Genomic DNA, 16,084 nt, shown 5'->3' with positions numbered 1-16,084 from the left:
TGATTTGTGGCTTTTATTTCCATTTTATGACTTATGACTTTTAGCCATTCCGTTATTCCTTGATATAAGTGGCTTTATACCTGATTGATATTATGGCTTTTTAGTCATTTTGTTGCATACCTGACAGACACTATGTGACCGATGGTGTGACGGCCGAAGTACTTAGTACCCAGTGTCAGTTTACCCGTTTATCCAGTCCAGTCAATTTGTATAGGTTGCTTGGGCAATTAAAATATGTCCTAAAAAAATTTACAACTAAATAATGAACATAAAAACCATTAAATTAAATATATTACAAATAGTTATAAAAAATACAGTCTGTGTGGAATAATAGCATAATTTCTTTACTTTTAATTATTTAGTTTATTTTTATATTATATTTGCACCACTAAGCATTATGCTTAGCGCATCGCTTTTTACCACGCGTAGGTACTGGAGACCAGGAGAGAGAGCCCAGTAGACCATAGACTAGGATTTTTGGGAGTCTAGATCTGCACTTGAGTTCAGTGTCACCATCCTTTGCAGTGCAATTTGGTAGGACCCTCTAGACTCCATCAGTAATTTTGTATTTTGCATTCAAACATTAAAATTTGTTATATAGATTATGAACTCATGTAATTATTTGTAAACTATGTAAATTAATGAAATGTGAGTGTTTTATTTATGAATGTGAGCATGATATTATTTATGTATGGAATGAATGAATTTGTAAGTTTTAGATTATTGAGATGAAGCATTAAAATTGTGAAGAATTCATATTATTGAGATTTTAAACAGGTGGGAATTCGTCAGAATGTAAATAAATTAAGGGAAACTCTGTCAGTTTCTCTGATTGAATAAGTGAACCTAAATTAACAAAAATTATAATTAATTAAAAGGAAATATAATAAGAAAAGATAAAGTGCTCCGGTACGGGGTATGACATGCCTTACTCGGCTATACTGTAGACGGGTAAAGAGTGTTACATTCTAGGCTAGAATTTGTATTGAAAATGTATTTTTTGGCTGATGCAATTTTGTAGCTATTTTATGTAACTTTTTATCATACTTTCAGCCATGCTTTACTTACGTTAGTTGCTAGAGAAGTTAGTTTTTTGTAATCAGTGTAACAACTCTCTCATGCCTATATTATGAATGAAATTTCAGCTCTCACTGTAGAATGAGAGAAATTTTGCTACTGAAGATTTTTTCTTCTTCCTTTAGCTTGTTATTTCTCTGTTTTCTGAGTTCATTCTCTGCTCAAAGTTTAACAGTGGTATCAGAGCTTTTCATGATCTTTGAGGGCCTGTGATTGAGAGAAAACAAGTGAGAATCCCATTTACAAAAGAACCTAAACACTGGAGAGTTAAGAGAGATGGCTTCAAGTGGATACTCTGCTCCACCTCCTCCTGTATTTTTTAGAGAAGGTTACTCCATTTGGGCTGTGAAGATGAAAGCTTATCTCAAAGCCTTTGACTTGTGGGAAGTCATTGAAACTGGAAGGTAATCAGGTCCTTCAAGGGAAGATCCCACTCTTGCTCAGTTGAAAGCCCATAGTGAGGAGTGTACTAAAGGGTACAATGCTTCGTCTTGCATACATTCTACTATCTCTGATGTTATTTTCACAAGAATTATGACTTGTGAAACTGCAAAGCAAGCATGGGATAGACTTAAAGAGGAGTTTCATGGAAGTGAAAGCTTAAAGCAAATGAGTGCTCTCAACTTTAGAAGGGAGTTTAATTTTCTCAAAATGAGGGAATCTAAAACACTTAAGGAGTACACAGATAGATTAATGTTTGTGGTCAACAAAATCAGAATGTTGGGTGAAGATTTACCAGATAAAAGGGTTGTGGAGAAGGTTCTTGTAAGTCTACCTGACAGATTTGAGCCTAAAATCTCATCCTTGGAAGATTCTTAAGATCTGAGCAAAATCACCTTACCCGAGCTTATAAATTCTTTGCAAGCCATTGAGGAAAGAAGAATTATAAGTGTTGACACCATATTTTGGCTGACCACCTAAGTCAAGGGACTTTGAAATCGACTTTATCATTCGCTCTCAGCTGATGTCTTTCGATCACAAATGACTTTTCCGAACTCACCGATCGCTCGACCATGGAATAAACAGATCCTATGCTTAGTTAATGATTTTTCTGATCTCTTATCAGAGGGGTTCAAATCAATAAGGGGTCCCCGAACAATCTAGTCTTGCTTCCGATCACTCTTTACAAATATTGTGAAAATTCATTTGGCTAATGTCATGATCGAGCTTCTCACTTGAATGCCCCAGATATTCTTTAAAATGAAGTTAAGATTTCTACCCGGTCTAATGACGATCCCAATCTTTAGAATTCAAATCAATGTCGAATCTTTCCAATTCAAATGTTTTAAACTCTTACCCGGTATTTGGTCGTGGCTTAGTCCGATCTCAAGCTTTCGTGTAATATTTTTCTGATCTCTTATACTTAGGTTAATGATTGCTTTTAAGACAATTAAGTACTCATACAATTTGGACACTTTCCGATCTCATCAAGAAATTGAACAAAAGAGAACTTCATTTTATTTCAAAGAAAATTTACAAATCATTCGGCTGGAGGGTCTCCCCCAGCCTGCTCTCCAGATACATCATCATTCCTCTCATCCTCTCTCTCTCTCTTCTCTCCCCTCTTCGCTCCCCTCTTCATCTCTAGGAGCAAGATCCACCATCCAGGAGAAGTCTTCCCCAGGATAACGCCTTTCGAGCTCGGCCAGCAGATCGCCATGTGCATTCACATAGGCACCAGCTTCCTTCATCACAGCCTCTTCTTCTTTCACTCTGATCTCTTCGGTAAGGCGAGTGACATCGGTAGTTCAGAGGGCCTGAGCTTCTTCTAGTTCCCGCTCCAGTTCGGTTAACCTGTCCTTATAGGATTTCATCCGACCCTCAATCTCAGTGATATAGTCATGGGCAGACGAAAGTTGGGCTTGGGCGGAAGCAGCGTCCTGGACCGCCTTCAGAATTTTCTGCCTTAGAAGATGGGCCTTTTCCCTGATTATGTGTTGATTCACCAAGCTCTTTACTCTCAAACTCATCGTCTGGGTTAGAAGATCATCAATACTATCGGGGGTCAGCCTGTTCCAGTCATCCTGGAGGCATATGGTGGCACCCAAAACCTTGGCTAGACCAGGGTTCCCCCGAACCGAGCGGTTCTTCTCGAGAGAGTGAATGAGGACCTGGGCACCTTGGGATAGGGTCCTCACAGTAGGTTGAGAAGGGCCTACCTCAGAGGAAGCAGGCAGAGGTGGCGATTCTTTCTGTCGAGGAAGGGAGGGGGTGACCTCCAACCTCTGGGATCAGCTATTTCGAAGGACGGGACGAAGAGCCCGGCACTTCTGCTGAGTCCTGCCTTGGCGTTTGGGACATCGCAGCAATCTTCATTTCCTGAACTTTTTGAGCGATCTCTCTCTTTCGCTTACGACCTCCTTCACACTTTCGCCTCCAGCCATACCTACATAAAAAAAAGTTAGTGAGTTCACTTAAGTCAGGAGATTAAAGATTCAGGTTATACCGATCCCAGGTCCTAGGTCAGAGAGTTACAACTCATAATTTTCATTGGCGATCACCCGCATAAGCCACCACTTCAGTTCGGCCATTACAGCATCTAGGCAAGAATACTTATGCATAGCCGCCTACTCCTTCAATTCCTTTACCATGGCGTCCTCATCACTATTCAAAGTGATCTTCTTTGGAGCCGAGAGGACCAGGTATTGCAAGCTGTGTGAAAAACCTTCGAAGCCATTCGGGATCTTGTTCCTCAATATAAAGAGCCGATTCTTCCTATTCTTCAGCGAAGAGGGGAGGTCGGTTAAAAGCCCATAGTGCGGCTTGGCTTGGAAGAACCAGTACTCGTCATTTTTTTGACGAGTAAGCCTATGCAACTCAGCAAAAACCTTTACCGTAAGCTCAAGCTTTTTAGCTCAGTATAACCCTCTGAAAGCCACCAGGATCCGCCATGAATTAGGGTGCACTTGGGCTATGCTTACATGATGAAGCTTCAGAATGGCCTTAAAGAAATCGTCCAAAGGAAACTGAAGTCCGGCCTTCAATTGCTCCTCATACACCATGATCATGTCATTTTCTTCAAAGAAATGATCTGCTCGGAGATCGCCATGGCATCGTATAAGCTCAAAAGAGTCTGTTCAGAGGTTATACTCTTGACTAATGGACTGCAGGTCGGTTTCTTTAAGGACCGATGGCAATTCATCCAGGGGGAGATTTTCTTTCCCCGAAGTAGAGGCCCGTTTGGATTGAGTTGCCCGACCACAAGCTGGGATGGAGGTTGTAGAAGGTTCAGGTCGTCCACTTGGCCTAATTACCTCAACTTCGTCTGATGTCCACGAGATGTCAACGGAAGGCGGCTAGCAACTCTCTGACCCTCGACACCACTCATTTTCAAGGAAAACAAAAGAAATTAACCAAGAAGGGAATCAAAATCCCTACCAGAATGTGATCGGTGCCAAAAAACTTGAGAAAATCAGAGAAAATGCTAGGATTGCTAAGAGAGGTTCTAAAAAATGACATAAGGAAATGACTGACTCACTTCACCCCTATTTATACCCGTCTGGGCATTAAATGATCGCGAAGTCCCAAGCGACGCATCGGTTAGCGGAATCGGGTTGCTTCCTTAACACGTCGCAAGAAGGTTCTAGAAACATATAAAAAATCAAACAAATGAGATCGGCTAAATAGAATAAATTTTCAGACTCAGGGATCGGCAGATAGCGACCAGATCGGATGCACTTGTCAGAGATCGGAAAATAAATAATACAAAATAAAACAAAAACATTTAAGTGAAATTTCATTTCATTTTTAAAAGATCAGATTACATCAATTGGGCTATCTCAAAAGATTGGATTACATTATTGGGGCGATCTCAAAAGATTGGATTACATCATTTGGGCGATTTCTAAAGATCAGCACTACATCTTACCTAGTAGTGGCCTATGTCAAAGCCTAGTCTTGTGGCTGAATCAAAAGATGTGTTTGATCAGAAAGCCAGCTACAAGTGTTGGATAGATGTGCAGCTTAGATAGGGTGACTATGACTCTCACGATATTGAGCGGAGTCATCGCCGATGTTATCGAACAGAACAGAGCTGCAGTCAGGATGCCCGATGTGGTTGGGAGCCAAATGAACTTCAAGAGGCGGTCACCAACATTAAGATTGAAATTAGCAATCCTCTTGCATGAGATCGGTTCACCGATTATATTGGTAAACCGATTCGAGATCGGCACGATCGTCACTTTCAATCTTGATAGGTAAATTAGTCTGATTCCCTCACTGTCATTAGATGTTATCCTCATGATTCTCCGATCGCCAGGATCATAAATTTTCAGGCGAAGGGTGAAGAAAACAGTTGAAAAAAGATCAAAAGCAGTCACTATAATCATAAATTATTATCGGAGAAGCTAGAATTGGAGAAATGGAGAAACTGAAGAAGGAGAAGTGAAGTATGAAGGGGATTTCTCATTGGTGTATATATATAGGGCTTGAGCATTTATTGCATGCAGAAACTGAAGCGTATGCATCGGTAACTGAAGAATTAATTGCTTTGACCCAGGCAAGTCAAATAACAAGAAAAATCTAGAATGGGAGAGATCGGGAAGTGATGGAGGACCCGATATGAGAAAGATCAGAAAAGAAGAAGGTCATAATAGAGAGATCGGAAGAAATGGAGATCGGAAAGCACGGAGGGATTAAAATAACTTTCAATCAACTCTCTCCATAATCAGAGCCGAGTTAGTTAAAGCGTTACAGGCGTGATCAAATCTCCACCGCACACCTCATTTGCAGAATCGCCCACCTAGCTGACAGACGCCAAAACAGTTATGGCAGTCTTATACACCTCGATCTCCATCGTTGATCATATTTGTAAGGATGGACCCAGAGCCCTTGGATCAAAAGGCAGACGACAGGTTCGGCGCTTTTCATTCCTAGCCCTCGGATCCATCTTGTAAGACAAGACCCTGAGCCGTTGGATTAAGAGAAGAAAGGACGGATATTCTGAATGAAATCTCAACCCTCTATTTTGATTCTCTTTAATTCTTAGACATCGGATTATATCCTTTTGAATCCAAACCCTCCGTCTCCCCTGGTGGGATCCTGACCCTTCATTATAGGCACCCGTTCACTATAAATACCTGCATGCAATACTGTAGAATGGACGGACAAAAAAGGTGGTGGTGATTGTAGTGGAAAGACTCTGAAATTTGATTCAGTCTTGCTACTTTGCCATTCTGAACTTTCGTAGAATTGAGAAACTTTAGAAACTAGTTTTCTTAAATATCTTCATTGAAAGAGTTCTGGACCCTGAAATTCTTCATTTTCAGTGTCTGTTCATTACTCTGCAAGACCATTTTTTTGTTCAGTTTCGTCTTCACCACCCTAACATCAGTATATTATTCTCCTAGCTTAACTTTATTCCGACCCGGTTCCCGTCGCTTCGACTCAATTGCATTCTGTCCTGGTTTTCATTACTTTGAAATAAGCACTAGTCCTTCGGTCGTCAGTTTTCAACTCTGCAGTAGTTATGGATTTTGGTGTCATTCCATCCGTCTCCTCAACTTTTCACAGGTAAGTGTCTAGACTGTCATTTTGTCGAATACTCGTGCTTTAATTTTCTCCATTTTTATTCTTAAAATTTTTGTTATATTCAGTTGCACTAAAATCCTAAAGTAGATTGTCCAGGCCAATAGTCATTTCCTAAGTCTTCTTTTTCTATTCATTCGTAAACTCTATTTATCTCCTCATAGTTTTCATTTCCTTTGAGCATGGATGTTCAGGTCATAGAAAACATGTAGATAATCTAAAAGATATTGGTAGAAATATCCTAACATGAGAACCTCAAGCCTAAATGAATAGAAAATGACAAAAGATAGGCGTAGCAAAAGGTCGAATAAATTAGAAATAAGAATAGCAGGTCAAACAAATAAGTTATGAGGTCGGGCCCCAGAACGAGCCCAGGTGATAATGTAATAGATCGGGAGTCGAGATAGGATCGGATCCCTGACTAGCGACTAAAAGAGCTCGGACATCGCTAATCAAAGAGTTCTGGTAAAGCGATCACATAGGAGGTCGGTAAGAAGTTCAGTCTTGCATCTATCCTCTAATTATAAGGTTCAGTGGGTTAGGAAAAGTTTTGCACGGGTTTCTTGCACCCTCAGTCACCAGAATCTTCAGTTCGAAGTTCTTATAAAATGCAATTCCGATAAACACATTAAGAGTTTGGGGGAGAGTTCTTACCCGAACTCAATCTAATTTTTGACGTAACACATTAAGAGATTCGGGGGAAAGTTCTCACCCGACCTCGGCCTAATTTTTTTTTAAAACATCATATATTAAAGAGATCATGAGAGAGTTCTTACCTGATTCTTGGCCAAAATCTAAAAAATGTGGAGGTCGAAAGAGAGTTCTTATCCGAGATCCTTCACGCAAAACTTTGAACAGAATCCTTTAAGAGATCGGGAGAGAGTTTTTACCTGATTCTCAGCCAAAATCTTAATAAAATATGTGAAGATCGGAGGAGAGTTCTTATCCAAAATCTCCCACTTAAATTATTATATCAAGAGATCGGGAGAGAGTCCGTACCTAAGTCCTCTTAACTAAAACCCAAATTAAAATATCACAACTTCAATACATAAAGTAACCCCTAAACAAAAATTCGCTACCCGACACCTACTCACTAAGGGTCATCTCATGTACTCATATTCTTGGGCAGCCCTGAATAGTCAAATATTCCTTTTATCCTTATGAAGGATTAACATCGTCACTCCAACCCCCCAATTACCAATTTTAATTTATGAAGAGTATAATGTTAAATCTGCTTACCCTCGTTGAGGAACAGGGCGGGATGCCTAACACCTTCCCCACCCGTATACGGACCCCGAACCTAGAATCTCTATTTTTGAAGTGGTTTCTTCTTAATTTACCTTTACAAATGGTTTTCTTTAATTTCGCTCAAAATTAAAGTGGCGACTCCTCACTTTTCCCACTTCGGTGAGAACTCGTCCAAGCGACCACAAAAACCCTTGTGACAATAAGACAAGAAGATACTTCTGAAGAAGCATTCATTGCCAAGCAAAAAGGAAAGCAAGTGCTGGAGGTCAAGAAAAGTTCAAAGAAGAGAGATAACAAAGGGAAGCAACCTGAAAGTGGAAGTGAAGTTGTCAAGAAGGGTGGTTTTCCACCTTGTCCAACTTAAAAAAAAAAAACAAATCACCTGGAAAAGGATTTTTGGTAGAAGAATGGTGTAAAGCCTATACAATGTTACTATTACCAAAAATATGGCCATATTTCAAGAGATTGTAGAATTAAGCAAAGTAAAGCTCAAAAACAACGACAAGGTCAGCATGCAAATTTTACTGATGATTAACCAAAGTAGTATGAAGATCATTTATTCATGGCTTCTCAATCATGTAGAGCAGTTGACAAGTTTACTTGGTTCTTTGATAGTGGTTGTACAAGTCACATGGCTAGAGATGAAAGCTTGTTTACCTCCTTAGACAGTTCAGTGAAAGTAATTGTGAAGATGGGAAATGGAGAGATGGTTCAGGCTATGGGCAAGGGTATTTTTGCTATACAAACCAAGAAAGGTAATAAGCATATTTTTTATGTTCTCTACATTCTTAGCTTAGATTAGAATTTATTGAGTGTTGCTCAGATGATGAAAAGAGATTATTCTTTGTCTTTCAAAGATTGGTGGTGTCGACACCATATTTTGGCCGATCCCCAGAATCAATAAACATCGAAACCGATCCCTAGCACTAAGTCTCTTCTTGCCATCTAATCACAGTTCCGATCTCTCTTCACAGAGAGTTGAGTCAATGCTAAGCTCTCGTATCCGTTAAAGCCTTACCGGTCTCTCAAATCATTCACCGATCTCTCAAGCCAATTGTCGAATATCCTGACCAGTTAACTGTATTCCCGATCTCTCTTGTCAGACAAGATTGAATTAACACCAGAACCTTGCTGCCAATATTTATAATCGACCTCTCTTTTAAAAGTTTAGAAATAACCAAGCCAAGGTTCTAATCCGGTTTAAAGAAGATCCCGATCTTAGATGTTCAAGCCAAAATTTTCAATTAAGTTCCGTTTATCAATCTCATGCATGTTGTATTTTTCGATCTCTCACACTTAGGATAATAATAGTTTTCAGTTGTTTCAATATACTCAGACAATCAAGTGTTTAGAAATTTTCCGATCACAACCATTCATCAAACAAAAAGGCATTCTATTTCATTTCATCGCAAAATTTGTACAAGTTATTCGGCTGGGGGATCACCCCCAGCCTGATCTACATTTTGCTCATCCTCTCCTTCCTCTTCACTATCCTCACCCTCGCCCCCGGGAGCCAGGTCGGCCATCCAAGAGAAGTCCTCTTCTGGGTAACGCTTCTGGAGTTCGGCCAAGAGGTCCTTGTGAGCATTCACATAGGCACCAGCTATCCCTGTCACCATTTCTTCATCTTTCGCCTTAAGCTCCTCGATAAGTTGGGCGACCTGAGAAGCTTCGTTGGCCCGGAGCGCCTCGACTTCCCTGAGAGCACGATCCCTTTCAGCCAGAACATGATTCTGTTCGGCCACTCTGTCTTCATAGAACTTCGCCCGCCCCTCAACTTGAGATATGTAATCCTGAGCGGATGCGAGTTGGAATCGGAGGGAAGCCATTTCCTGATTCTTCTTCTCGACCTCCTTGCCCAGGCGATGAGCCTTTTCCCGAAATATGGTCTGGTTCACCAGGCACTCCACGTTCAGGCTCATGGAGCAAGTCAAGATATCGTCAAGGCTATCCGGGGATAGCCTGTCCCGATCCTCCCAAAGGCAGATGGAAGACCCCAAGACTTTGGCAAAACCGGGGTTCTCCCGAACAGTCCGGTTATTCTTCAGGGACTCGATCAACGTTTGAGCGCCACGAGAAGAGGATCTCACAGAAGATTGAGAAGGACCCCTTTCTGTGCTTGGAGCAACTGGAGGGGGTGGAGCCGGCTCTTCCTGTTGAGGAGGAGATCGGACAGCTTCAGTGATCGGCGGCCCCGAAGGTCGGGACGGGCCTCCTTGCGTCTCCCCTGGTTCATGGCCGGGAGTTCGAAGCATTTCCGAACGCTTCATCTCCTTTACTTTCCGGGAGATCTCTCTTTCTTTCTTCCGCTTCCTAGAACCCTCATCACCCGCCATACCTGCACAAAGAAGAGGTCAGTGAGATCGCTAAGGTCCTGAGATCTGAGATGTAGAAAATACCAGTGCCGAGGTCAGAGAGCAGAAGTTCGCGATCTTGGCCGGTGAGCACAGTATGGTCCAATGGTGCGGCTACGGTCACCGCATCTAAACAGAATACTTTTGAGTGGCGGCTGATTCTTCAGATCCATCACTATTAAGCTTTCCTCCCGGTTCAGCACGCGCTTGAAGTAGGGGCCCCTGGTGCCACCAGCTATGGGGGAAGTCCTCAAAGCAGGTCAGATTTTTGCTCCTCAGAATGAAGAAGCGATTCTTCCAATTTTTAAGGGAGGAGGGCAGATCGGTGAAGAGCCCGCAATGAGGCTTTGCCTGAAAGAACCAGTGCTCGTCGTCCTTTTGGCGAGTTAGCCTGTGCAGTTCGGCGAACACCTTAGCCGTAGGTCTGATTCCCTTAGCTCGGCATAGGCCTCGGAAGGCTACTAAGATCCGCCACGAGTTAGGGTGAACTTGAGCAATGCACACTCGGTGAAGTTTTAGGACCTCCTTGAAGAAGTCATCCAGAGGGAACCGAAGACCGGCCTTTAACTGTTCCTCGTATACCATAACCAGGTCATTCTCTTCAAAGAAGTGATCGCCGTGGCACCGGATAAGTTCATACGAATCAGGGCGAATATTGTACTCCTGGCTAAACGATTGTAGATCGGACTCTTGTAAGATCGATGGCAGCTCGTCCATAGGGAGATTCTCCCTCCCTGAAGAAGGTACGTGCCTTGATGGTCCGATCCGCCCCCGAGCTGGAACAGAGGCCCTAGGAGGTTCTGTTTGGGCGTTTGGCCCGACCACCTCTTCTTCGTCAGACGACCACGAGAACTGAACGAAAGGAGGACTCGTCGCTCTTTGACCCTCGGCACCGCTCATTTTCAAAGAAAACAAAGAACTTAAACTAAAAAGAAGATCAAAGCCCTTACCGGAGTCTAATCGGCGTCGGAAGAACTTGAGCAAACGAGAGAACTTTGAAGTTGTGAGCGAGAGATTGAAAATGACATACAAGAGCAAATGGCTAACCCCTCGAACATTTAACCCCTCACCCCTATTTATACTTGTCCGAGCATTTAATGCTCACAAGGTTCTAGGCAGTGCATCGGTTAACGAGATTCGCCAGCTGTTCTGACACGTCTCTCGAACATTCCAAGGAGATCGGTTAAATGGAGATCGGCATAATAAGTTGAATATTTTGAATGAAGGATTAGTTAAGAGTCGTTTTGTTAGGAACCAGATCGGACAAATATATCAGAGATCGAAAAATAATCAATAAGATAATAATTGGAGAAACAAGATTTTTATTTCCAAAAGATCGGATTACATCATTTGGGCGATCTCTTGGGATCGGATTACAATGAAGGTCTAACTACATCATTTGGGCGATCTCTAGAGATCTGATTACATTGAAGGATTACATCATTTGGGCGATCTCTAGAGACCGGTGGAACATCCTATCTAAAGAGTCCTGTGTTTATAATCGATCCTGGGTGTCGCCGATCGAGCATAATCATTGTCGGAACACCAAATGTGGAAGGAAACCGTTTCGGAACACTCAATGTGGTGAGAAGCGAATGAACTTGAGGAAGCAACCGCCAAGGGTCACGTGAGCATCGCAATTTGCTAGGCCAAAATCAGTTTGTCGATCATGCCAGTTGAACAACTCGGGATCGGCACGGTCGATGTCCGCAATCCAGATCGGTCAATTAACCCAGTCCTCTCACCATCATCAGACAAGGTTATGCGATCACCGGGGTCATAAATTTTCAGTCGAGGAATAAGGAAGTCCATCGGAGAGGGATCAAAAACCACAATCATGGCTTAACGATCACGAGCAACTAGAATCGAAAAGAAAGAAGGAAGAGAGGAAAATCGATGAAGGAAATGTCTGCATCGTGGGTATATATAGGGAAAACGGGCATTTATTGTCGAGCGTAAAACGGCTTAACGCCGAATCGAGGAAATTAATGCTTTGACCAGACACGAGAAAGGGAAAGATCGGAATAATAGATCTAAGATGGGAGACCAAAGCATGAAAGATCGGAAAAGAGCATGTAAAAGAGATCGAAAGAGGGAAGATCGGAAGGCAAAAGAATAAGACAAATCCCAATAACCGCCGAATCGTGAGCCGAGGTAGTTAAAGCATTGCGCATTTAGATCTCCACCGCACACCTAAGAATCGCCCGCACGTCGACAGTGTGTGGTATGTCATGACATCCAGTACATCCCAATCCCCACCATTGATCTCATCGGTAAGGACAAACCCGAACCCTTGGATCAAGAGAGAAGACGACAATACCAGGCTTTTCGCTCTTAGCCCTCGATCGTTCGACGAGAAGATTTGGGACCGTCAGATTGAAAGAAGAAAAGGACAAATATTCTGAAGAGTGATCTCAGCCATTCATTTTGATTCTCTTTAATTCCTGAACATCCGATCATGTCCTTCGAAATCTTGACCCTCCATCTCCCTCAAAATAAATCCTTACCCTTCATGGGGAGCACCCGATTCCTATAAATACCTGCATGAAAAACTGTTCAAGGGATGGGCAAAAAAAAAAGAGAGGTAGTTGTTATAGCGGAAGAACTCTGAAACTTGATTCAGTTTGTTACTCTGCTACTTTGAAGTTTTGATTAGAAAGACTTTTGAAACTAGTTTTCTGAAGTGTTTTCTTGAAAAGGATTCTGAATACTGGAACTCTACATTTTCAGTTTGTTCATTATCTGGTCACACTCTCACTTTCAGCCCTTTATCATCTCTGTCTTCATTCCCATTATCCAAGCTCAACTTCATTTCACTCGGTTTTATCTTAATTTGATTGCATTTTAGCTAAGCACCCTTCAGTTCACAACGAACGTCAGCCCTCAAGCTAATCAGTCTGCTGTCTTTTTACTATTTGTCACCCCGTGGTCATTTCAATAGATTTAGCTCCTTACATGTAAGAGCTCATATTGCCGTTTTGTTAAGTGTTTACGTCTACTTTTCGCATTTTCTTTGCCTTTTTATGCATGTGATTTTCTCCAAGTTCATTTAGTGCCAAAGAACCTTAAAAAATGTTACTCTCGAGTTTATTTCTTTAGTGATCAGTCTATCATTTTATTAACCTTCGTCGTTTCTGAATGCAAATTTTCTAGTTCCTAGTAGCGTGTAAGTGGTTAGGTAAAATGTAGATAACTACAACTTACGGGTCTCTTTTAAGAGAGAGAGCCTGAATAACACGTCAGGAAAATAGCCCAACTATTAGGCTGACGTAAACGGCAATTCGGCAAGATGCCATAAAGTGGAATAAAACCAAAGTAAATGAAACAGAATAGATCGGACATTAATAGTTACTGGTAAAGTGACCTTAGGGGAGGTCAGCAAAATTTAGTCCAGCTTCTCTTATTTAGTCACAAAATATCAATTAGTTAAAAGAAGCCTTATCCTCAAAGACCTTAGAACGCTGTAATCCTTAGCTTTAGGACCTTATGACATGTAGCTGAAATTAAAATTCGGGAGATCGGAAAGATCCCATTCAGGTTCCTGTTAATTTAAAAGAGATCGGAAGAGAGTTCTTATCCGATTCTCAACTCAAAACTTTAATTAAATAGAGATCGGAGGAGAGTTCTTATCCGGTCTCTAATCAAAATTTTAATAAATATTAAATAGAGATCGGAGGAGAGTTCTTATCCGGTCTCAACTCAAAATTTTAATAAACATTAAATAGAGATCGGAGGAGAGTTCTTATCCGGTTCCAACTCAAAATTTTTAATGACTTAAAAGAGATCGGAGGAGAGTTCTTATCCGATCCTCAATCCTAAATTTTAAATACCCCAAAAGAGACCGGAGGAGGATTCTTATCCGATCTCCTCTCAGAATTTAAGAGAGATCGGAGGAGAGTTCTTATCCGATTCTCACACCTAATTTTAACCTACACGCAAAACAAACCCAAAACCAAAAATGATATGCGACGTCAATTCACTAAGGTTGTCTCATTTACTTATGTATCTGGGTGATCCAAATTTAGTGAAAAATCAAATGCTCCTTTAGTCAAAAGGATCAACATGTCCATTCAAGCCCTCCTAACTAATGCAAAATTAAATCTACTTACCCTTATTAAGGGACGAGGTGGGGTGCCTAACACCTTTCCCACCCGTTTACGGACCCCGAACCTAGAATCTCTATTTTGAAGTGGTTTTATTTCAATTTATCTTCACAAATGGTTTTCTTTAGTTACCCTCAAAACTAAGGTGGCGACTCCTCACTCTTTCCCACTTCGGTGAGTGATCGTCCAGCATAAAATCCCTCATGGCACTTAGCGACTACTGGGACTAGCAAAGACTGACTTAACCCCGGTCTAGTGGTCCAAAAGTAGATTTAATTTTGTCCTATCAAATTATAGTTAGATGGGCTCATTTGGCGATGTTTTATACGTTAATTATTGTTATTGCGGCTAACTATTTTGCTTGTTTTGCCTGTTTTATCTCCTTACAGTGCTCTTCGTTTCAAAAAAAAGAAAAAGGGAAAAATGGAAAAATAAAATTCCCCTGAATTGGGAAGAGGTAAAGGTGTCCCTTCACACACTGAACACTCACACGATGTCCTCACACACTTTGGCCCTATACCCGGGCTTTCTTACCCTTTTAGGAAAGTAGGAGGGAGTCATGTAGCGGTACCCGTGGGTTCTACCCCGTTAGTATCCGTGAAGGCTTCTGCTCAAATTGAAACTTGTTCTATCCACTGTGATACTCGTGGAATTTTCCCGATAATATCATGGTTATAGAATGGGGCTCTACTGTTTACAGTAGGGGCAATTTGGGAACCGGTGGCTTTTAGAAAATTAGATCCTGAGCTAAACTATCACGATAGCTGAAAGCCGTAGTAAGCTACCTTGTAAGGTAGAACTATCTAGATAGGTAGCGCTCGTCCGATATCAGAAGTCTCCCTATTATAGGACAAAAGGGGCATACTTACCCTTATCCTTTTTCTGCTTTAATTTCCTTTTGTTCGTTTTTTTTGTGAGGGTAATCTTGAATTCTACTAAAACACCTACACATTTTCCTACTTTGATAAATGTGTACGTGTCATCCTGTCAACAGTATGATTCAAAATTACCCTAATTTATCTTGTTAACAAATTTTCCCGCAGGCATTACCAAACCAAGAGTCTGTAAAAGGATAGGCATCATATTTATCATGGCATCCTCGAGTCAGTCGGCAGAAGAAGTTCAGAATGCTAAACTTTGGTCCAAATCGATTCATACTCCAGTACCCCCACAAAATGATGTTTCCAAGGCACATGCTAGCTTACTACCTTCATTAGATCTGAATGGAATTGAAGTCAGAATGAACAGCCTCGAGAGCCTGTCTAATGGATGGAGGTTGCTTCCCGATCAGGTCAAGGCACGATTTGAAGAGAAGTATGGGAGGATTGCAACCTTAATGCGAGTCAAGGTCCAAATCCCGGCATTAAAAGCCATGTTGTCGGTTTGGAACCCTAAGTACGGGGTATTCTCTTTCAATGATATTGATACAATTCCCACTATGGAAGAATATCAGGCATTATTAGGGATCCCTTATTCAACACAGAATTGGATCTACCTACACCTTGAGCATAGGCATACCTGGAAACGATTAACACATTTGTTGGGTATTCCTTCGGAGGAGACAAAGTCAAAAGAAACAGTCAAAGGAAACACACATGGTTGGTATTGGACATATCTCCAGAAGTGGTTAGATCAGTACCTCCAAGAGAAAAAATGGAATCAAGCTTCAGTGGCACTCGCCTTGGGGATCTATGGTCTGATTTTGTTCCCGGGGCCATTGGGAATCGTAACTTGCAGCGCGGTGGAAGCATTCTGGACGGTAGAAAGGCAGGAGAT

The 16,084-nt window shown here is 41.6% G+C and overlaps 1 protein-coding gene across 1 annotated transcript; it reads left to right on the top strand.

The window, feature by feature from the left end:
• Positions 1-1,353: 1,353 nt before the first annotated feature.
• On the top strand, positions 1,354-1,896 carry LOC110662940 (uncharacterized). Its single transcript, XM_021822115.1, has 2 exons — positions 1,354-1,481; positions 1,608-1,896. Exons 1-2 carry the CDS (start codon positions 1,354-1,356, stop codon positions 1,894-1,896), a joined length of 417 nt encoding a protein of 138 aa, XP_021677807.1.
• Positions 1,897-16,084: the final 14,188 nt, after the last annotated feature.

Source organism: Hevea brasiliensis, chromosome 11, assembly GCF_030052815.1.
Source record: "Hevea brasiliensis isolate MT/VB/25A 57/8 chromosome 11, ASM3005281v1, whole genome shotgun sequence".
NCBI classification, from domain to species: domain Eukaryota; kingdom Viridiplantae; phylum Streptophyta; class Magnoliopsida; order Malpighiales; family Euphorbiaceae; genus Hevea; species Hevea brasiliensis.
Note: the sequence above shows the minus strand (reverse complement) of the source record. Positions and strands in the feature narration are given on the sequence as shown.